This window comes from Vombatus ursinus, unplaced genomic scaffold, assembly GCF_900497805.2.
Source record: "Vombatus ursinus unplaced genomic scaffold, bare-nosed wombat genome assembly UNPS02011916.1, whole genome shotgun sequence".
In the NCBI taxonomy this organism is placed as follows: domain Eukaryota; kingdom Metazoa; phylum Chordata; class Mammalia; order Diprotodontia; family Vombatidae; genus Vombatus; species Vombatus ursinus.
Window position 1 is genome coordinate 148787 of NW_020951694.1, and position 22663 is coordinate 171449.

Sequence of the window (22663 nt, forward strand, 5' to 3'; positions counted from 1 at the left end):
TTCTAATTTTTTTTATATTTTATATTACAATATTAAGGTTGCATATCCATTTAGAATTGTGGAGTGTGGTTTAAAATGTTAGTCTAAGCCTAATTTCTGCCAAACTGCTTTCCAATTTTCCCAGCAGTTTTTATCAGATCAGAAGTTTTTTCGCTAGGTAATTTGTTTTCCACTTTGTCAAACACTGGTTGTTAAGTTCCATTGTTTCTGAATCTCCCTTGGCTAGCTGTTCCATTGATTTATCTCTGTGTTCTTTAACCAATACAAGATGGTTTTGGTAACTGTTGCTTTATAATATAGTTTGAGGTATAGAAGTGTTAGTCTTCCTTTATCTTTACTTATTTTTACTTCCCTTGATATTCTAGATCTTTAGTTTTTCCAGATGAATTTTTTCATTATTTTATCAAGTTCTGTAAAGTATCTCTTTGGTTACTTAATTAGTGTAGCATTAAAAGTGTAAGTTAATTTCGGTAGCATTGGCAGTTTTATTACATTGGCACAGCCTAGCCACGAGCACTGAGAAGAGAGAAGCTGGCAGCAGACACAGAAGGCCTTCAGGAGCAACCAGAGCCCATCCCTGAGTGGATCCTCAGTGTTCAGCTGATGTGAAGTGGTAGTAGAAGGAAAGTGGAGAGTTTCACTGATCAGTGGGATGGGTGCCTGGAAAGGCAGGAAGCCAAGCCAATCAGCCCGTGAAGTACATCTCAGACCTTCCACTACCACTCTAGGGAATTTATGCTTTATTCAGTAGGCAAGGAGTATTTTTGAGCAGAGCTGTGATTAGAGCAGCACCCTATAAATATTACTTTGGCAGGACTGTGAAGTATGGAATAGAGTGGAGAACAGTAAACCATTTACAATAATTATTGCCATAGGGGCCCTAGGTGGCGCCATGGATAGACTACCAGCCCTGGAGTCAGGAGGACCTGAGTTCAAATCATATCTCAGACCAGACACTTGACACGTAATAGCTGTGTGACTTTGGGCAAGTCACTTAACCCCAATTGCCTTGCCAAAAAATAGTAATATTTATTATTATCATTATTATTATTATTGCCATAGCAATAATCCCATTCAGATGATACTGCAGGCCTGTACTAGTGTGGTGAGATTGGAAAGTAAAGGACAAAATGGAAACACTGCCAAGACCAACAAGGACTTCTTCAAGTGAACTGATGTGACAAGTGAGGAACTGGCAGGAATGAGAGATGGCTCCAAGTTTTATGACTGATGGTTTGAATCATTGGTGACATCATTGAAAGTGTTAGGAAAATCTCAGGGGAGACTTAAGGGTCATATGAGCAATAAGATGGAGGACTAGGTCATTTTCTCTGATCCCCATGACCTCTTAAATCTCTCCAAAATACAAATTATATGTCAAAGATAAAGCATAATATGTGTCAAAAGATAAAGCTGTCTTCATGGTTTAAGACCCCCAGAATCCAAAAGAAGGTTAAAAAAAAAAACCATGAACTGAAGCTCACTGACCCTGATCTCACTCAGCACCTGTCTCCCATGTCCCATGTGGCTATCAATGAGGCTACACTAGCAGACCCAAGGACATGACATGGGCTTACATCAAAACACACCCCTGTCCCCTGGTTGTACCTACTTCTTTTCAGTGCCATGGAAACTCTGACTCCAAGCTGCTGAAGTTTGCTCAGGCCTTGACAGCCAGCATAGCCACAGCCCTACTGGAGCAAAAGACTGCAACCCAAAGGCACCAGTGCTGCAAAGCTCTGAATTGCTGGTGCTTGGCCAGAGATATGAAGAACAGGGAGAGTGGGACAGTTCATCAGGACAGAACACCACGGGTGTGGGGGGACTGTGCAGCACTCTGTAAAGCCTGAGGGAAAGAGCAGTGCATCCAACTGAGGCCAGTTTTGACCACTTAAAAGTCATTTAGGGTATAGACCTAAACCATGAATTACCCGGTGTGGGAGGAGGTTAAGATGTTTTGAGATTGAGCCCCGGAAGGAAACCACAATCAGAGGAAGAGGGAGTCAGAAAGTGAATGGTAGGAAAAATAATCTCTCTTTCCAAAGCTGCTTCATGCCTTCCCTCTTTCTCTCTCCTCTGTCCATTTCCGTTTGGGGAATATCAGTCTTTCTCTGTACTCAGTGATGTGTGAGGAGAGTGGGAAGTCAATAAGGGATAGAACCAAAGTATTATGGGATTTAAAGCTAGAAGGGACTTTAGAAGTCAACTAGTCCAGCCCCCTCATTTTGCTGATAAGGAACCTGAAACTCAGAGAATTTAAGTAATATGTCCAGGCTTGCACAGTAAGTAGCAGAGTCAGGATTTGAATATAAGTCCAAGTACTCCAATTCAATGCTCTTTCCACTACCCCAGATGGATATTCTTCCCAGGATGGCTGCATGGCTGTAGAACATACATATGGACACAAAAATTACAAATCTTCCTTTATTCAATAACTTATCACACAGGGAATCTCTCCCAAACACACCACCACTCTACCATTTGTGGCTGATGGTAAGGAGAGGAAGGACAGGAGTTCCAAGGGCTACCTGAGAGGGCCATGTCAAGGCAAGGTAGACAGACACACACTGAATTGACAGACAGGTGCACAATAAATACACATCATGAAGCAGAACTCAGAGAAATTCTCCTGTCCCCTCCCCCAGCAATGAGGAAGGGGGCTGGACCTAGGGCCCAAGAAGGCACAGTGGTGATAGGAAAAAGAAAGGTAGTTAACTGTCAGGGATCCACAAAAGACACCATGATGTATCGTGTGCCCTTTGTAGTGGGCAGTCCTTCATGATAGTGGGTGAGGCGCCCAGGGTGCAAAAGCCCCCAGCCTTTCCTTGGAGATGAGACAATGCAGTCATATCGCAGGAATCGGCAGCCTCCTCCCTAAATAAAGAGAAAACCCGGAAAGACATGATATCATGGCAGATAAAGTCAGATCCCCAAGGGTTAAAGCTGGGATAGGGGTGGAGACTTAGATTAATGAGAGACTGAAGTAAAAAGAGGAAGAGGAAGAGGAAGAAATTATGAGAGATCTAAACAAAGAGAAAATAAAGCGTGTGTGCCAAAGAAAGAGAAACTGGAAACAAAAGGAGAGGTAAATATGTATATAAAATGAAAAAGAGGAGCTCTGGGGATTTTTTTTTTAAAGACATCTTATGTTTTTCAGCCCTAGGGCCAAGGGGTTGTGGAGATCTCAAGGGTATCTCACAGGGTAGTAAGAAGAGGGTCATTTCACTTGGTTCCCAGAAGGAAGAAGGGATATCACGTGGGGAGGGGAAGGGTAACCCTGCTCACCTCATAGTCAAGACCCTTGCTATTGAGTGCAATGTTGAGGGTGAAAGTAGAAGAATCATGATGGGGTCGCAAGTAGGGCTGCTCATCTGGTCGGTACCTCACCACAAAGTTCATCACCGCTCGGGTCTGGGGAAAGATAGAAGAGGGTCATGGCCTGGGGTCTGGGATGATCCCATAGAATAGGGCTAGGCCACAAGGAGGCGCTATTCTTGCCAGTGCTCAATGGAACCTAAGTTTGTATCCTGAGGCTTACACTAAAATAGTGGAATGTAGACCATTCCTGCTTGTCAGGCAGCTCCACTCCTCTCTCTCTAATCCATCTCTCAGGCTGTATAAGGCATCATTTTGTGGCAGTTCTTCCCTTTCTTGGGACTCTTGATGTGCAGTACAGTCAGACCTCATTTGTACACACAAATTAGGTATGGATCTGGTGGGGCAGATACAGTGGACAAAGCCCTGGACCTATTATCAGAAGAATTGGGAATCCTGGCTCTGCCATTTACCATTTATGTGATCTTAGAGAAGCCACCTCTCTGAGCCTCAATTTCTTTATCTGTAAAATGGGGCTAATACCTGTCCTACCTACCTCAGGACTGTTGTGGGCATCAAATAAGATCATGGATGTATGAGTCATCTGTAATTGCTAAGTACTATGTGAATATGAGCAATTACTTGTTTTCTTAATCCTCCCCCCCCAATCCCTGAAGAAGGACCCAAAATCAGAAATTACAGTCCCAAAGTGAAAGACTCAGAACCTCACAGAGATCATACAGGAAAAGGGAGGGTTGATATTGAGATCTGATGGGGGAAATTAGATTGGGGGTGGGAGAGGCTGTGAAAAGAAGTAGTTCCATGTTCCCTTGCATCATCCAACCTTTGTGTGGTACCCTGGGAACAGGTTTTCTGTCATGGGTCCCACATAGGTTCTCAGGAATTGCAGCCATTCATCCTCATAACCCAGCTGCTTCATATGAATGTCTACAGTAGGCACGTTCTCATATCCTCCTGCCAGCCTAGAGTCCTGAAGGGGAGAGTTTGGGCACAAAGAGGTTGAGCCATCTCTATCTCTCCTGGGAATACCCTGTCCCAGGAGAGTTTCTTAATACCTAATTGCCACTATTACCACCCCCCCCCCAAACTAACCCCACATCACCTAGCCCCTGCCTAAAATCCCATGTCCCCCTTCATCTCCTGGGCTTATGTCTCTTTTATCCCCTTCTCTTACCCTCTCACTCATTCCCAAATCATTTCTAACCCTACCTTCCCCTGTCTTTTCCCTAGGATTCCTTCATCCTCTCCACCCTTCCTTTCCAGAATACTCAGTATCAACATCTCCTGACTTTCTCCTTCTCTACTTTACCCATCCTACCTCATGCTTTCCTCCAGACCACTGGCCAAAGTTCTCCATCTCTTCCACTAGTTCATCACACATCTGCTCTGACAACAGTGGAAACCAGTACACATCTGGACATGGCTAAAGAGGCAGGGTTGAGAGAAGGAGAGGAAAGCAACACAGAGCTCTAGAATCCTGACGATTACACAGAGGAGAAAGATCTGGGCTGAGTGACTCATTTTTGATCTGGTAGAGTTGGTGGGGAAACAAAAGAATGGTAAGGGCCAGAACTGGAGGGGTGGGGGTGGGGATTGATAAGGTAGAGAGGAAGAGGCAGTGATGAGGACTAGGAGAATAAAGTGACAAGGAACAGGGGATGAGTCAGAGTAAGATGTATGTGGGTGTGTTGGGCTCAGAGGCAGTGGTTGGGATACTCCCTAGGGTATGGTGTTTTGGGAAAGAAATCTATGTTTGGATGATTGGGGATATTCCCTTAGAGGGGCTTACCTGTTCCACCACACCATCCCCATCAAGTGCCCAACTGTAGTTCTCATGGATGTACTGCTCTTGCCAGTCCTACATGTAGATCATGGAGGAGACACCACTGATTACCTCCCCCCCTCCCTAGTCTCAATAGGCTACCACTCTAATATCAGACACCTCAAGATCGCTCCATTCCCTCACTTTCCTCTGGGCAAGGGCAGGGGGTTATTCCCCTGAAAGATGGGATTTAGGGAGAGAGCCTGAAAGGCAACTATTTAGGCATCAACAACAGGGGACAAAGGAGTGGCCCCTTCCTCACCAGGGGGTTGTCGAAGATCTGCCAGAGGTCAGGGTACAGGTGGTCTGTTCTGTACCGGGCCGTGGACAAAAGTCGCCCAAACTCCTCCTGGTTACTGAGATGGAGGAAGATACCCTAGGGAAGAAAAAAGGTGAGGTTAAAAGAACTGGGGAATGGTCCTCCCAGTCTCCACTTGCCCCAGGCACCTAGAGATCACATTTCCTACTTTATCACGGACAGTCTTGCAGAAAGCCATGTCAGGATCACTCTCACTCTGTGAGAACACTTCTCTCTGGGGCAGCTCATCACGAAGTGTCTTTCCTTTAATCAAATAGGCCTGGGATACATATGGTACATTCCATACACCCCTGTGTATGTGTTGAAGAGAGAAAGGTTAGAATAATAATAAAGCTTATATAGTGTTTTGTAGTTACAAAGTATTTTACATATATTATTTTATTTGATAACTCATTTCTGTATTACTTGGTAGTTTACTTTCCTCACAGTCTTCCAGGGTAGGTAATACAAATATCTCCACTGTACAGAGGAGGAAACTAAGGCTTAAGGAAGCTAACCAATTAAGGTCATACAGTAAGAGAAAAAGCTCGAATGGAAAGCAGGGCTGCTGATACTCCATGCACTGTAGTACTTCATGCTGCCGCTACCCAGGTCAACAGAAAGTCATCCACCCTTGAGGATGCACCTGCTTATTCATCCCAGGTCCATAGAGGGATCAACATAGCTTTACCCTTTGTATTCCTCAGCAGGGTCTGCCTTGGCCTGCTTCCTGCTTCCCCAAACCCTGCTCCTCTGAGCTATAAAGCACAAGGGGATGGATTGTCAAGAGGAAGGTGTCTGGGAGCCCAGGAGGCTATAGCAGTAGTTCAGGTGAGAGTAAGTCAATAAACATTTATTAAGCACCTACTATGTACTCAATAGTGATAAGGGCCTGAACTAGGGTAATGTCATGTTAATGTTGAGAAGGGGACAGGTGCAAGAGATGGAGTGAAAGGTAAAGCAGGGATTCCTGCAGAGGAAGAAGACTCACACTCGTTTCTTCTGCACCAGCTCCACATAATCCTCAGATCGAGCATAGTACTCCTCAGGACTCAGTGCTCCCCAGAAATTAGACCACAGTTTCCCATGTCGGGACAACATGGGAGCTATCACCTTCCTGAAGGGAAAGGAAAAAGGGAGACTGAGATGAGAAAACCTGAGGGTGACCTGGGGTATCCCCTAGGGGTGGACATAAGGGGAGGCCTTCTTAAAGGATTTGAGAATCCTGTCAGAGATTTGGGGAGTGACCCAGCTGGGTGACCTGTTCTCCTCAATGAGGTTGCGCAGGGTCTGGGGATTAGTGATGACAGCATCTGCATCCAAGCTAAAGTAGAATTCACACTCAGGATCCTGACGACAGCTATCCCTGCAGATAAACAAATGAACTGGTGAGCCCCTAGATGCAAGCCTCCCCTCATATCTTCTTCTTACCTCCCCCCCCACTTTCAGTTCCCAGAGAAGAAGAGAGAAATTAATTCAAGCTACAATAAGATGAGTCAAAGACAAAATTCTGGAAAGAATGCTTACTATGGGGAATGGATAATATAAAGAAAAGCAAGGGTTTCACCTTCCCCAGATATCTCCAGGCATGACTCCACCTAAGCATGGGGATAGTTGGATTGGCTCAAATATAGGGAGACAGGATGGCACAGGGCAGAGGCGTGGCAGATTGGACAGTATGGAGGCATAAGGATGGCTAGATTAACCTGTAATTCCGGAGATGGCCAGGATATAGTAGTGGGATGATTAGGCAGGTATCAGTGTAGCCGAACTGTGCCCTGCCCCACTCCAAATTTACTCACATGGCCATGTCCCGGGCCTGGGCTGGAGTCAGAGCCTCCTCTGGTCCAACAAGCTTCACAGCAGAGAAATGATCCTGGAGCTGAGGCCAAGCAGCTGCAATGTGGGGCTCATGATGGACCTCCTAGGGTTGAGGAGAAGAAGAGAAAGACAGAAAAAGACTGGGTAATAAGGGGCAAGCGAGATCAGGGAGATCAGATGAAATTCAAGATCGGAGTGATGGTGAGGAAAGGACAAGGGAAGAAATTAGAAAAAGTCAGGAGGTCAGGGCCACTAAAGGAGGAATGACTTAAATTAGGGTTTTATTTGAAATTGACAAGCATTATTGGGGTCAGGAATACAAATATAAAAGGAAAACAGTCCCTGTCCTCAAGAAGCTTACATTCTACTAGGGTTAAGTGGGTTATCTCCGGAGGTGATAGGTTAGAAGCAGCTTGGGAAAGTGGGATGGGTTTATCTCACATTATTATGCAGGAAGAGTGTAATTTGCTCAGGTGGGTAGTCAATGAATAGCAACCTCTGCAGGAACCGAGGCAGGAATGGAGTTGGCTGTTCCACGAATACAGACAGAAGCACTTTGGGGAAAGGCTGCTGTAGATGGAGCACGAGGAAGACTGTCACTCAGAAGCCTGTCCCTCCCACCCCCTCCAGAAACAGACACTATTTCCCTGATGATACCCAGGCGTATTTACAAACTCCAAGCCCCAGGGTGGGGAGAAGTTACCTAAGGGGAAGAGACCAAAACCCCATACTCTCTAGCAATAGCCCCCTAACAAACAAAGCCAGCAGAAATGGGCTATGGAAAACCGAGACACTCTTTCTCCACCCTGTCCTCCCCAGGAGCTCCCTCTGACCCAGCTAACACCAAACACTGTTAATGTTTGTTACATTAGATTGAATCCTGCCTAACTCCTCCATACCATTTCATTCTCCCCTTCCCTTTCTCATCCTCACAACCTTCTCACCTGCTGCTCCTCCAGGTCTATCCGGTCACGGTCACAGAACCCGCAGCCTCCCTCTGGGGTCCAGCCATTAGGGATGTAGTTTCCCAAGTAATTCAGCTGGAGCTATTGGGGGAGAAAAGCAAGCAAAGGTCTGCGTCCAGGAAGCTAAGGGGGGTCACGAATTTCACAGAAGTGGGCACAAAGAGGTGGGGAAAGACATTAGTAAGGGGAACTAAAGAGATATTGCAATCTCCTCATCTGTCCCATCTGTTCTATAGAAGCAAGGTGGCACAGTGGATAGACCACTGGACTTAAAATATGGAAGATTTAAATTTGAATTCTGCCTCACATAAATTCTAGCCATGTAAATTCTGGGCATTTAACCTCTGAAACCTCAGTTTCTTCATCTATAAAATGGGGATAATAATACCACCAATCTCACAGGGTTATTGTGAGGATCAAACAAGATAACACATCAAAGAGTTTTGCAAACCATAAAGCTCTATGTAAATGTTAGCTATGGTTATTATTATTATTATTATTATTATCATAAGGGTCACTATGCAAGCATTCAAGTTACAGGGGTACTGTAGGGGTTCCTTAGGGATGTTAACAGGTCCTTGGGATGGGGGGAAGGGTACCTTGGTGGGTCCATTGCCATGAATCACAACAGGGAGTGTATCATAGGCCACATTCCGAATACGAACCTGATTCCGGTCAAACTTTAATACCACCTCATCTAGGGGTAAGAAGGAAGCCAAGTTTTATACTTCCCATCTCTACGGTCCATAGTACTACAGATATGAATAAATTTTTGTACCCCAAAAGGCAGATTCTTCAGGGGAGGGACCTCAATGTCAACACAATTACATGAAGTACTCCTCTTAATTCTGGGCTTTTCCCAACATCAGGCAACCCAATTGCCCACGAGAACCTCCTCAACCTTAGTTGCTTCCCCTTCATCTTCCTGACCTATGGCTCCATTGAGATTCTGAAAGATTCGAGATTTGTGATCCAAAGCCAGACCAAGTTTTTCCTAGAGAGATCAAAATAGGGAATGCTAATTGAAGGAATTCCCCCTTCCCCAAAACTTCTTTCTTCCCATATTTCTTTCATACCCTCCCCAACACTCTTTCCATCTTCCCAGCCTCCCAGATTTTTCTCTAGCTACATTACTTTCCCTCTCCCTCCACCAGTGAGTTCCAACCCCCCAAAAGACAAGGTACCCCCTTTTCTAGGTGTTTCAGACTTCTTCCCAATCCCCTCTCCTCACTCTGAGTTTGGAGTCCAGGTAGAGCCGAGTGTAGAACAACTGGTCATCATCATCATCCTTGTATTTCCACTGACGAACAATATGATGGATAGTGGGGGCAAAGCCAATGAACCCTGTCCAAGTGGGGCAAACTTTGGAACCCTGAGAGACCAGGCATATAACTCCTTCCCCCTAGTTCTCTGTGCCAAGTCTTATCTCTAGGATTCCTAGGGGCCCAGGAGCTTGTCTTCCCTATTCCACACGTTCCTGTCTGAGACTAGGTGTCCAGCCCAACCCCACCCCATCCCATATTGTCTGTCCTTCATTCCAACCCTGAGGTTGACCTAGCCCCAGTCACCAAAGTGGCCTAGCTCCCCAGTTCCCCCTGGATACTTACCTCCAGAATTGAGGAAACGCTTTCCATTTCCCACAGTAGGGTACCTCTCTGCTAGCCCCCACTCCGGCCAGCAGAAACTCTCAGCTGAAAAGAGCAAGCGGCTGCCACTCTGAAGAAATTTCCACAGCAACTCTTTGGGGCTCCCAGCTAGAAGTACATCATAGCTACGTGAAGGAGGAGGAGAGCATCTTATTAGAACCATATCTCCCTAATTGCCACTTCTGCACATAGATTTGGTGCAACAGAAAGACTGTTGGATTTGAAGTCAGACAACTGTCCCTATGGCCTTCTTGCCCCAAGACATCCCTCTGTACCCAAGAGCCCCCTTCTCCCAATGATGAGTCTTTCTTGGAACCTCTATTTTGAGGAGGTGCCCTGTGAACCATTACCTTCTCACCCTGGAAGTTCCCTCATCTCCTATGGCCTTCTTACCCTGGAACATTCCTCTGCCCCTGTGGCCTCCTTCTCCAATTGGTGAGTTCCTCTCAAAACCTCCATTTTGAGAAAGGCCCCAAGCCAGTCATCCTTCATGCCTCTCCTGGTTTGCTTCTGATTTTCTGTACTTTGCCACGATATTTTCCTCCCTTCTCCCTCAGCTCCCTCTTACGTGTTATATTCCCCAATTAGAGATGTAAGCTTCTTGAGAGCAAGAATTTTCTTACTTTTTGCTTGTATTTGTGTACCCAGTACTTAGCACAGTGGGTACATTTACAAATACTTAATAAATGCTTGTTGACATGTATAACTTGTATCAAGTTACTTGACTTCTCAATGAGGGTGGGTGGGGAGGGAGGAAGGGAGAAAATTTGGAACCAGTTTTAAAAACAAATATTTAAAATTCTTTTCACATGCAACTGGGAAATAAGATATACAGGCAATGGGATATAGAAATCTATCCTGCCCTACAGAAAAATAGAAGGGGAAGGAGATAAGAGAAGGGGAGGGAGATAGAAGGGAGAGCAGATTAGGGGAAGAGTATTCAGAATGCATGCCATTTTAGGGTGGGGGGAGGGACGAGATGGGGAGAAAATTTGGAACTCAAAATCTTGTGGAAGTGAATGTTGAAAACTAAAAATAAACAAATATATTAATAAATGTTTGTTGACTTGACAAGAATTTAAATTTTGCTTCTGCCATTTATCATGACCCCTTTGGGTCTCACTTTGCACATCTGAAAAATGATAAGGTTGGATGACCTCTAACATCTCCTTCCAGTTCTAAATCTATGATCTCATGATCTTGAGCCTTTGCTCATTCAGGTCTCTCCTAATGAACTTTCCCTTTCACCACACCCAACTCTTATCAGTCATTTCCAACCCCTCTACCTGTCCACAAACATGATGACCATGTCCTTTCTTTCAGCATATTTCTCCATCTCCTTCTTCAGCCATCGAACCTTCTGACCTCCTCCAACTGTTCTAGCCACATCTCCTCCTCTCCATTCTTCTCCTAGGCCCAGTGTCTGTTGGAGGGAAAGTGAATGCCAGGAAGAAGAGATTATCTTTTTTTTTTTTTTGCCTGTCAATAGACATGTTAAGCCTACTATGTGCCCAGCACTGTGCTAACTGCTGGGGATACAAAAAGCAGCAAAAGGCAGTCACTGCCCTCAAGGAGCTCACAATTTAATAAGGGAGCCAATTAGCAAATATAATAAACAAAGTATATACAGGATAAATAAGAAATAATTGAGAGAGAAGGTATTAGAATCCATTTCAAGATTTCTAAAAAGCAATTAGAGGTGCAAGATGTTAACAGATGTTAGGGCAATCTGACTATCAACATAGAGACAAATGACAGTTAAATCCATGAGGGCTGATGAGATCACCAAGTGAAGTAGTAGAGTGGGAGAAGAGAAGAGGGCCCAGGACAGAGCCCTGTGGGACATCACTTGGCCATATTCTAATGAGGAAACAAGAAAGACCCACATGCTCAGGGGTGGGGGTGGGGGGAAGTGTCTTAAAACACATTAAAGGGCCTCCATGAATTGCTCCATGCCAAGGAAAAGGTCCAATGATCAAATACCTCCTTATCTAAAGATATCTACTCTAAGCTTTGTAGCGACTCCAAGCATGTATAGTAATTAGTTATGGTGAACAGAAACAAGAATATTATATTTGAAGGCCATGAATATATATACCCAAAACACCTTCTTATAGAAGAAATGTCTTAGCCAAACAAACCCTGCCCCCCTCAAGGACCCAGACGTGCAGTACTGCAGCTCTTCCTACTTCCCTTCCCCAGCACACATACCCCCACCCACCTAGGGGATCCTCACCTGAACAGTGTAATTGAAAAACTGTGCAGACCGCAAGAATCTCAGATATCCTTCTGTCTCCTCTGTAGCAGCAGTGATTACCAGGAGTTTATCTGAAACGGTGACCAGTGAATAAGGACCCCCCACCCCCAACAATAATGTAAGCCCTTCACCCCTAACTCAAGGCTCCTATTTTACACGAGTAAGAATAAGAAATGTCAGATGGGGGATGGGAGCTAAGTAAGGGGAGATATAACCAGAGCAAAAAAAAAAAAAAAGAGGGCAATGTGTTTGTTGCCCCCTTTCTAGATGAAAAATAGAAGCCAGAGAAAACTGAGTGGGGACTTTGCTTTGCTTCTCAAACTTCCCACTCCTTTTCACCACCCTGGGGGCTCCAGATGGAGGACTTCTGGGACCATGGCCCGCTCTCCGCCTTAGACGCTATCCCAAACCCAGTAAACTTCTGCCAGTTCCCCAGCTACGGCCCCTTCCGCACTCCGCGGCCACTAACCGGGATTGACTCTCTCGCCACCGCCGAGACTGGCGGCAGCGTCCGCTACAGAAGCTGGCGCTGAGGCCAAGGCGCCCGGAGGTCCCAGCAGCTGCAACGGTAGCGGCAGCAGCAACAGCAGTAGCAGCAGCAGAGATGACAGTCCCCGCTGAAGCCGGAGCCGGAGCCGGAGGCGAAGCGAACCTGGGGAGCTCATGGCTGGGCGTGGACAGTGATACTGACCAGGCCAGACACTGGCGGGCGCGCGCCGGCCCGGGCTGCAGCGGAGTTGGCTCTAAAGATCCCGGCTGGAGAAAGGGAGCATTGGAGAAGGAAAAGGATTGGGGGTAGCTTCGGGGAGGGATGAGGTGGTGTTCTGGAAGACCTGGGGGGGGGGGAAGACGTAACCCGAGGCGACGGAAACCGAAATCCAACTCTCAGACAAGGCGGGGATTGTGCTGGGGCTAGCAGACGCTTTACTGGGGGCACGTCTAGGGAAGTGGGCAGGGAAAATTAGGGAGAGTAACTGGGCGGGGAGGGGAGAAGGGAGAGGATTTGGGAGAAAAGGAGGTGGGGAAAGGGAATTGGGAAGTAATTGGAGAGGAAAGGGGGCAAAGGGTTAGGGAAAGTGAAACTGGACTATTGGGGGGAATTGAGGAAAGAAATTGGGGGAGAAATTGGGATTGTAGACTTTAGACGGGCAGAGGAGTCAGGAGACCAGGGTTCCAGTCCCGACTCTGCCACTAATTAGCTGTATGACCTTACAAGAGTTCCCTCCCCCTGTCTAATTCTCAGTTTCTTCACATTTAAAAGGACTAGATGATCTATCTGTGAGGACCCCTCCAGCCCTCATATACCACGAATCTTCGGAGAAAGGAGGGTATAGGTAAAGGAATAGAAAGGGGCAGGTAAACTTGGAGTATGGAGAGATGAGATGAGAACACTTGGGACTGGGAGAAAGGAAAGAGCACGGGATTGGGAGGAGCAAGACAGGCTGAGGGTAAAGAGAGGGGGCACTGAAGTTTAGGATACAAAACTAGAAGCAACTCATTTACTTTATCGATAAGAAAACAGGAGCAAAAAGGTTAGATGAGTCGCCCAAAGATACACAAGACACTGAAAAAGAGTAAGAATTAGAATCCAGGGCCCTGTCCATTTCCACTATCCTGGGCAGCCCTCAGAGAGGAAATTCCCCAGGGCCTCTCCCTTCTAATTCCTGAAAGGCAAATTACACAATGAAAATTATCATCACAATCTGGCTCCAGCCTATCTTGGCAAATTCTCATTACTCACTCACACAACCTACCTGGCCCACTTGTTCCCCATAAATTATATTCTATCTCTCATTTTTCTGTGTTAGCAAAAGTTGTTCCCCCATGCCCAGAGTGCTCTCCTTGCTCCCCTCCACTTCTTGGAATCCCTAGTTTCCTTCAAGGTTCAATTCAAGTGTCTTCTTCAAGAGGTCTTTTCAGATTCTCCTATTTGTTAATGTTCTTTCTTCGAATCGCTGTGTATTTTTTATTTTATTGATGTTTTGCTTTTTCTTACAAATTGCCCCCATTCTGTTAGAGGTCTTTTGTAACAAAGTAAAACAATTATATAAAACTATTAATAGTGACTTTATCTGAAAGTACATGCAACATTCCACAAATGAAGCACCCCTTCTATATGTTTAATAATAAACAGAAATCTTTTTTTCTCCCAACACTCCACTCTATGGGGAAAGAAAAGAAGAAAAACAAATTCCTTGTAACAAATATGTATAGGAAGAAAAACAATTCTCTATATGATTGTATGTAAATATATGCATATAAATATATACGTATGTCTCATTCTGCACCCTAAATTCATTATCTATGTAGGCTTCACTTCTGGTCCTCTAGAATTATGAATTCTCATAGTATGAATGCACATAGTTCTTAGAGCTTTCAGAGTTGTTTTTATTTGTTTTGTTGTTGTTTTTTTTTTTTAGCTAGGCAATGGGGTTAAGTGACTTGCCCAGGGTCACACAGCTAGTGTCAAGTGTTTGGTATGAAGTCGGAATTGAACTCAGGTCCTCCTGACTCCAGGGCCGGTGTTCCATCCACTGTGCGACCTATCTGCCCCCTCAGGGTTGTTTTTATAGTGGGGATATTGTTCTCCTAGTTCTGTTCATTTCATTATTCATCAGATTATAACAATCGTCAAAATTTCCACGGGGCAGCTAGATGGCACAGTGGACAGAGCACCGGCCCTGAAGTCAAGAGGACCTGAGTTCAAATGTGGCCTTAGACACATAATACTAGCTGTGTGACCCTGAGCAAGTCACTTAACCCCATTGCCTAGCCCAAAACAACAACAAAATTTCCGAACCCAAAAAGTCATAGGATCACATTTCTAAATCTGGAAGGGACCCTAGAGGCCATCCAAAGCTTTCACTTTTACAAATGGGGAAACTGAGGCGTCGGTGGCACCGGCAGTGGCTTCTCCTCTTAAGAAACAAAGTGTAAAGCTTCCTAGTCTCCTAGGCAACACGTGGCAGCGGTAGGGCCCAGCGTTCGATTACGCTTAGGGCTCTTAAGGAAAATACTGGCCTTGGAAATGTCGTCCTTCCTCTGACGTAAGAGCCTCCGCCGGAAGTAGCTGGGATCTCAGCAAAGCGGCGCTTCCGGGCGAGCGTCCGCGCCTTCGCCGCCGCTGCTCGTGGGCTGGATCGGCGAGAATGGTGGAGAAGAAGTCTTCGGGTGAGTGTGATCCTCCCCGGATGGGTCCGCGGGGCCCCACCGCCCCGCCGCCCTTCAGCCCTGCTCGGGCAGCCGCTCCCCCGGCGGGGGCTTCCCGCCTGACCCCGCTCTCCCCTCTCCTTCCACCCAGTGCGGTCCCAGGACCCCGGGCAGCGGCGCGTGCTGGACCGGGCGGCCCGGCAGCGCCGGATCAACAGGCAGCTGGAGGCCCTGGAGAACGACAACTTCCAGGACGACCCCCACGCCGGCCTTCCCCAGCTAGGCAAGAGGCTGCCGCAGTTCGACGACGATGCCGATACCGGTGAGCCGGAGCGAGGGAGGGCGAGGGAGGGCGAGGGAGGGCGACGGGTGCTGCGGCCCCGGACCTGCATTCTCTGCACCGGGCGCCTTCCTGGCGGTGGGCGGAAGTCCTTGAACCCTTGCAGAATGTTTTTAAACGTGTAAAATATGTGTTATTACAAAGGCAGCCAATTGTATTGAAATGTGGTTATCGATGTATATTGTGGATGTCAGGATTGAGAGCTGGAAGGGACCTAACGGATGTGGACCAGGGGCTCTTAACCTTTTTGATGGCATGGGCTGTCTTCTTGGCAGTGTGGTGAAGCCTTGGAATGCTTTGCAGAAAGTTTTTCAATGTATAAAAGACATACGATTACAAAGGAAAAGAATTACATTGAAATACAGTTACCAATATCTATTATAGAGGTTAGGATTTAGAGCTGGAAGAGACCTAAGAGATCCGGACCAGGGGCTCTTAACTTTTTTTGTCTTGATCTCTCCCATTGGCAGTGTGGTAAAGCCCTTGAACCCTTTGCAGATTGTTTTGGGGTTTTTTTTAAGGCAGTTGGGGTTAAGTGACTTGCCCAGGGTCACACAGCTAGTGTCAAATGTTTGGTCTGAGGTCGGATTTGAACTCAGGTCCTCCTGACTCCAGGGCCGGTGCTCTATCCACTGCGCCACCTAGCTGCCCCTGCAGATTGTTTTTAAATGTATGAAATGCATAGAATTGCAAAGGAAACCAATTATATTGAAATGTAGTTTATATAAATTGTGAAGGTGAGGATTTAGAGCTGGAAGGGACTTTGGAGATCTTCCGGAGGGGGTCTAACTTTTTTTGGATCATTCCCCCCACCCTCCCTTTGGCAATATGGTGAAGCCCTCAGACCCTTTGCATAATATTTTTAAATGTATGAAATACATTACAAAGGAAACCAATTATATTGAAATATAGTTATCAATATATTTTGTGTGTGTGTGTATATGGCCTCAGGTGAAGAACCTCTGTTCTTTTCCAACCCCTATCCTGAAGAAAAAGAAAATGAGACCCAGAGAGAAGTAGTGGTTTGCCGAAGAACACATGAGGAGTAAGTGGAAGAGCCACAATTCAAAATCAGGTCCTTTGACTTCAAATATGGGCTTTTTAATTCAATTAAGTTAAACAAGCCTATGTAGAGTCCCAGGTACTGTGTTACTTACTGATGTTAGAAAGACAAAAGCATATGGGCCCCATCCTTAAGGAATTCATATTCTCATGGGCAGAAACAGCACATAGATAGATAGATATCTCTCTATATAAATATAATGTAAATACAAATATATAAGTAATTTTCCTGGTGGAGAGTACAGACTTAATATGTAGGGTTATTTAATAAGACAGAGGTTCTAGAGGACACAATACAAGGGTAGGGAAGAGTGGGATAGAGGCACTGGACAAATAGAGATAACATGAGTTTTAGGGAACAGGGAGTGGTGGTAGAAAGCCTAGGCAGCCCTCTCTGCGCATGGATTCTACATGGAGCTATAGGGCACTAGACTGTCATGCCTTTCACAGTAGAAGAGGCAATATTCACTTCATTATCAATCTCTGAAAAAGAAGTTGGGGGGGCCAGGGAGAGGTGTTATGTGTGATAGCAGGGCAGATATCCAGTCCCTGGTCCTGCCTCGTAGTCCACACAAGGGTAGAGTTCTAGGGCCGGGCTGGTTATAGAGAGATGAGGCATGTTTGAGATGTTGTACTCATCCTGTGCTAGAGCATTCACTCCAGTGCTTCAGGAGTAAAAGGGACCAAGGGAAAAGAGAGACTAGACAGGATAGTACAGGAGAGCTTGTAAGAGAAAGAAAAACATCCTGATGGAGGAAAAAAGATGATTGTAACGATTGATTGTCAGGGGTACTTTCTTGTTAGCCCCAGTGCTGCCATTCACTCCCTTTGTGATTTTGGGCAAGTCACTTTTCTTGTCTGAGTTAATTAGGTTAGCAGAACCCTTAAGATTCCTAATCCCTTCACAAAGTTGGAGCCCTCAGTTACATTTAAATTCATAGACTAGCTCTGCTAGTCTTTGTATCTGAGGCAGCATGGTCATATAGAAAGAACACTGGACTTGGAACTAGAAGACCTCTTTAAGCTTTGAGGTCTCTTTTAGCTTTCAATCCATGACCTATGACCTCTGCTTTTGAGGTAATAGGTGAATGAAGTAGAAAGATAAAAGGGGGGCTTAAGTGGGAGGGAGAAAAAAATCTGTGATTCTCTGAAAGGGGCACAGTGGAAGTGTGATGAACTGGGGAGATATCTGCCTCAAGATGAGCAAAAGTGGGGAAAGAAAGGCAATTGGAAAAGTTCACAAAATAACTCCTCCTATTCCCCTTCAGGAAAGAAGAAGAAGAAAACTAGAGGTGATCATTTTAAACTGCGTTTTCGAAAGAACTTCCAGGCCCTTCTGGAAGAGCAGGTGAGAAGAGTAGGGGGGACTTAGGGGGTAAGAGGTAGGAAAAATAGAAATTACATCAGGGAAGGGGGCAAACTTGAATTGGGCAATAAGGAGGTAACTGTAGATCCATGTCCTCACTTCTTTCATTTTTCCAGAATTTAAGTGTGACTGAAGGCCCTAACTATCTCACAGCCTGTGCAGGGCCTCCTACCCGGCCCCAGCGCCCCTTCTGTGCAGTGTGTGGCTTCCCTTCTCCTTATACTTGTGTCAGCTGTGGAGCTAGATACTGTACTGTCCGCTGCCTTGGCACACACCAAGAGACTCGGTAAGACTGGACCCTGTTCTTCCCCTCGCACAGTCCTTCTATTCCCTCTTTAAGCCAATCTATTTCTACCTCCTCTCCCAATATGTTTTGTGCTGGGGAAACCTGAAGATGTTCCCTTCCCACTTGTCCCCATATATACTGTCCACTCACAATTGCTTGCTGTGAAATAACCTAGGTAAATTCAGTGATGGGAAAAAAGACCAGACCTCCTTTTCCATAAGAGACTCTCCTTTCCTATCTCTGTACCCTATCCTACCCTCCCCTCCTTCTCCTATATAACTGATACCTCAACTCTGTCCCCAGGTGTTTGAAGTGGACAGTGTAAGTCTGGGACCTTTCCCCAAGGAAAGAAAACCCTGCCTTGCTCTCTCCAGAGAGAAAAGATGAAACTGTTGGAACCTTACAGCTTCCTAGACAGGACTATTCCTCAATCTCTGTTTCTTTTCTTTGTTTTTCCTTTTTTTAAATTTTGTCATTCTGTACTCCACAAATATCATCAAAATCAGTGTTTCCAAATACACCGAAGTCACAAAATATGATTATACATAAAATTCTTATATGCATCTTGCATTCTTTGAAGGATATAATAAATGCAACGTGTTAATTTCAGAGCTGTCCTGCTTGTCTCTCCTTCTGAACCCTCTTCTATGCATTTTTAAAATGCTGTAGTGACTCTTTCTTTATTTTTTGGCATATCTATTGCTAGTTCTCTTCTCCCTTCTAAATCCCTCCCATTAAAAAAAAAAACCAACCTCCTGTAATAAATAAGCATAATCAAGCAAAACAGATCCTTACCTTTGCTGTATCTGCAAAGGTATATCTCTTAATCCTGTTTCTTTTCCAACAAGGAAGATAAGAACTGGGGAAATGAGAGCCCCTTTTCTAAGTCCTGCCCTCAGTGCTTCAGTTTAGATGGGGGAGGTGGTGTGGAACTAAATCCACAAAACACTGCAGTCCAATCTGTGTGTCTCTAATAAAGCCATAAGAAAAAGTTTTGCCATACCAAGTTGACATTTTATTTGTTGGGGGTGGGTATGAAGGTTGAGGTCCTTCTATTCCTTCTCATAACTCTATTCTCATCCTTGGTCCTTAGTGTCTCTACTCTTAATCATCCTCTTGTCACTAAATCTCCTGGTTTCTCCTTTAGTGTCTATGTTCTTTCTTTTTACTTAATTTCCATATAACCTATATGTGAAGATGACTGGGCCACCTACTGAAGTAAGAGGGAGTAAGTAGAGGAAATGGTGCAGAAGAAATTGGAGAGCTTGCTGTCCCTATCTGTGCCCTTAGGGTTTTCCAGTCAAATGGACAAGACAACTTGGCCCTTGTAACTAACAATCAAGTCTGTTGGCTTCTGTTACCAGAAGTAATGATGTTGGAAGTGTCTGAAAATGGGGCAGAGGGTGCTAAGAATCACACAGGTTTTTTTTTTTTCAGTCATGTCCAGCTCTTCATGACCCCATTTGGGGTTTTCTTGGCCAAGATTCTAGTGAATGGTTTGCCATTTCCTTCTTCAGCTCATTTTACAGATGAATAAACTGAGGCAAATAGGGTTGAATGCCCTGAGTCACACAACTAAATAAGTGTCTGAGGCCAGATTTGAACTCAGGAAAATGAATCTTCCAGACTTCAGGTCCAGCATTCTATCCACTGCTCCACCTAACTGCCCTCACACAGTTTTTAGACCACCTATAAACTTTAATGTAATTATTGCTATTCTGAATGTGAGATTCTTGTCCAGTGGCTGAATATGCTGGAGTAAATGAATTATATCAACCTTGACATTCTTGCTGTAAACCAAACCAGAAGAAAGAAATTTAAGCTAAAGGGGCAAAAACAATTTTTGTGAGATATTTGAACATTATATATTGCAGTGCTAATAAGTATTTGTCAAAAGAAAACAATGAAAATTGCCCTTTTTTATTGCACCATTGGTTATCAAGGATGAAGAGGCAAAGATGAATTTGATAAAACCTTCCAAATTAAGTCTTCATATGTTCAGACATTTAGTGACTTAATGCAAAAGCAGAAAAGTGGGGATGGGAGAAATATGTACACATATATACACGTATATACATACACATATGTATGTTGTGTGTGTGTGTAAACATGGCTCTGGAATAAAGAATGACAGAACACAAATACTTGTAGGTTACACAAAAGCCTCATACTTTTAAATCATAAACACTTTGAGAAAAGAATTGATAAATACTGGTTAGGAAAAGTGCCAGTAACCCCACAAAAGGAGTTGTTACTGATGTAGGAATTACCTCTGAATCAGCTATTTGTGGTGACCATCAGCTTATTGGATTTAAAATTAAAATTAGCTTTAAAAAAGAAAAAGATGAGGCATATAATCAAAACTATTTAAATAAATAATTAGCAACCAAAACTGGGGAGTAGACAGTAGAAATGACATCAATATTGTGGGCTCTGATCATAAGCCATTATTGGTTTAGCTGTGAAAAGGAATAGACAGGACCACAGCTTGTAAGGATGGGGGCCGCATCAGGGAAAAGGTTTTTAAGTCTAGGGGACATCTAGATATTTGCAGGTAACTGGCCAGGAGCCAGTAAATAGAGAAAGAAGATGGTCTTTGAAAACCAGTGTGTGTGCTCACACATGTTGGGTTGGATAGGGGACTGGATGACCTCTCCGGTCCCCGTTCTGCATCTGAAGTGCCACAGGGACATAGTCTGGTCATGTGAGAAGTTAGAACAATAGAGTTCCTCGGAGCTTGGCCAAAGCTTAAAAAGGCCTGATCTCTATTGGCAGGGTAATGACTCTTCTGCTTCCTACTCGCATAACCTTTAGCAAGCCAATAACCTTCCTGGGCCTCAGTCTCTTCACCTACAAAAAGACGTCTAAGGTCCTTTCTGTCTTTAAATCTGTGATCCTATCCTTAGTACTAGGAAGTGCTCATTAAATATTTGTGAATGCATGTATTCAAAAAGGTATTAATGTGGCTTAACATAGTGTTACCAGGATCACCTTTAGAAGGGTGTCTTTTCATCTTCAGTGTACCCTGAATGAATGAATAAAGCACTTCCAAATTGCTGAGTTACTATATGCTACACACTAGGGATACAAATAGAAAAAACAGTCACAGTTCCCAAAGAGCTTACATTCTAATGTTAGTCAATCAGTAAACATTAACTGCTCACTATATACCAGGCACTGTGATAACCACTAGGGAGAGACAAAAAGAAAGGCAAAAGGCAGTCCCTGCCCTCAAAAAGCTTACAGTTTAATAGGGAAGACAACATGCAAATAAGTATGTACAAACAAGTTATATACAAGATAAATTGGAGATAATCATCAGAAAGAAGGCACTAGAATTAAGGGGGATTGTGAAGACTTTTAAAGAAGATGGAATTTTAGCTGGAACTTAAAGGAAGCCCGGAGCCAGAGGAGGAAGAATATTCTAGACGTGAGGTGCAGCCAGTGAAAATGCCTAGTGTGTACTTGTTGAAGGAATAGCAAAGAGACCAGTGTCACTGGATTAAAGAGAATTGGGGCAGGAGGAGGGGAGTCTAGAGATGGAGTAGGGTGTAAGAAGACTGGAAAAGTGAGGGAGTGAGCAGGTTATGAAGGGCTTTAAAAGGCAAACAAAAGATTTTATAATCTTGGAGGTAACAAGGAGCCACTGGTGTTTATACAGTGGTGGGGGCTGACCTGTGATTTAGGAATATCACTTTGGTAACTGAGTGAAAGTGTGGGGTCCAAAATTGTCCAATCTGCAAGAAAAAGCACTGAGGCAGAGCTCCAAGCCAGTAGCACTTTATGAAAGGGTCTGTGGACCTCAGATCTTCTTCATGACCTGAGATGCCCCCTGATCCCCAGGACCTTGGTTTTTATAGAGTTTGGTACCCACTCAGGAGAGGCAAAGTCAAATATAAAATCCCATTGGTTGGTAGCCCTTGTTTTTGAGGACCAGAAATGATGGATCAGCCAAAAAAATGGTGTGTCAGCAGGGGTTGCTTCCCTAGATGATGGCTGTGAGGGCTGGTCTGAAAGCAGGACTCATCTGGTAGGTGCTGCCACTCCCTGGGCTCCCATGCCCATCTCTTGGTGGTATTTGGTCAGCAGCTGATGCTGGTGGTGATGAAGGTGGGCCCCCTCTCCACAATAATGTCTCCCCTCAATGATGGCTGTGGGAGCTGGACTGGAAGCAGTTTTGGTCGTTTGTGGGATATGGCTATTCCCAAGGCTCTTGGACTCTGGGTTCTGGGCCATCTCCCAAGGTCTTGGGGAAGTAGTGGTCAAATTAGTGGTAGTGGAATGAATAAAGGAAGGCAGGAAACAAATATTTAT

General features: G+C 44.9%; 2 protein-coding genes across 3 annotated transcripts; one reads left to right on the forward strand and one right to left on the reverse strand.

Annotated features, from left to right (window-relative positions):
* Window positions 1-2410: 2410 nt before the first annotated feature.
* Window positions 2411-13091, reverse strand: PLOD3 (procollagen-lysine,2-oxoglutarate 5-dioxygenase 3). Of its 2 annotated transcripts, none has more exons than XM_027857176.1 (19): window positions 12615-13091; window positions 12125-12216; window positions 11175-11311; window positions 9850-10013; window positions 9474-9586; window positions 9173-9236; window positions 8842-8939; window positions 8222-8323; window positions 7719-7844; window positions 7259-7380; window positions 6718-6822; window positions 6448-6573; window positions 5626-5767; window positions 5421-5534; window positions 5126-5194; window positions 4655-4759; window positions 4160-4306; window positions 3286-3411; window positions 2411-2874 (listed from the first exon to the last, which is right to left on the reverse strand). In XM_027857176.1, the coding sequence occupies exons 1-19, from the start codon at window positions 12808-12810 to the stop codon at window positions 2719-2721; spliced, it is 2304 nt and encodes a 767-aa protein (XP_027712977.1). In that variant the 5' UTR covers window positions 12811-13091; the 3' UTR covers window positions 2411-2718. The 2 variants fall into 2 exon arrangements, with proteins under 2 accessions (XP_027712977.1, XP_027712976.1); XM_027857175.1 differs by having other exon boundaries at window positions 7719-7847; window positions 12615-13090.
* Window positions 13092-15214: 2123 nt separating this feature from the next.
* Window positions 15215-18958, forward strand: ZNHIT1 (zinc finger HIT-type containing 1). Its single transcript, XM_027857170.1, has 5 exons — window positions 15215-15316; window positions 15447-15617; window positions 17966-18045; window positions 18180-18349; window positions 18653-18958. Exons 1-5 carry the CDS (start codon window positions 15295-15297, stop codon window positions 18672-18674), a joined length of 465 nt encoding a protein of 154 aa, XP_027712971.1. The 5' UTR covers window positions 15215-15294; the 3' UTR covers window positions 18675-18958.
* The last annotated feature ends 3705 nt before the right edge of the window (window positions 18959-22663 follow it).

What these genes read in the sequence shown, in the direction of transcription:
- PLOD3 (XM_027857175.1), bottom strand. Translation starts at nt 12,810, where the DNA reads ATGAGCTCCCCAGGTTCGCTTCGCCTCCGGCTCCGGCTCCGGCTTCAG. An exon ending in ATGGCAATGGACCCACCAAG is followed by an intron (nt 8,324 to 8,841) that starts GTACCCTTCCCC and finishes CTCCCCCAATAG; the next exon opens with CTCCAGCTGAATTACTTGGG. An exon ending in AGATCTTCGACAACCCCCTG is followed by an intron (nt 5,195 to 5,420) that starts GTGAGGAAGGGG and finishes ATCTACATGTAG; the next exon opens with GACTGGCAAGAGCAGTACAT.
- ZNHIT1 (XM_027857170.1), top strand. Translation starts at nt 15,295, where the DNA reads ATGGTGGAGAAGAAGTCTTCGG. An exon ending in GGTGGAGAAGAAGTCTTCGG is followed by an intron (nt 15,317 to 15,446) that starts GTGAGTGTGATC and finishes CCTTCCACCCAG; the next exon opens with TGCGGTCCCAGGACCCCGGG. An exon ending in CGACGACGATGCCGATACCG is followed by an intron (nt 15,618 to 17,965) that starts GTGAGCCGGAGC and finishes ATTCCCCTTCAG; the next exon opens with GAAAGAAGAAGAAGAAAACT.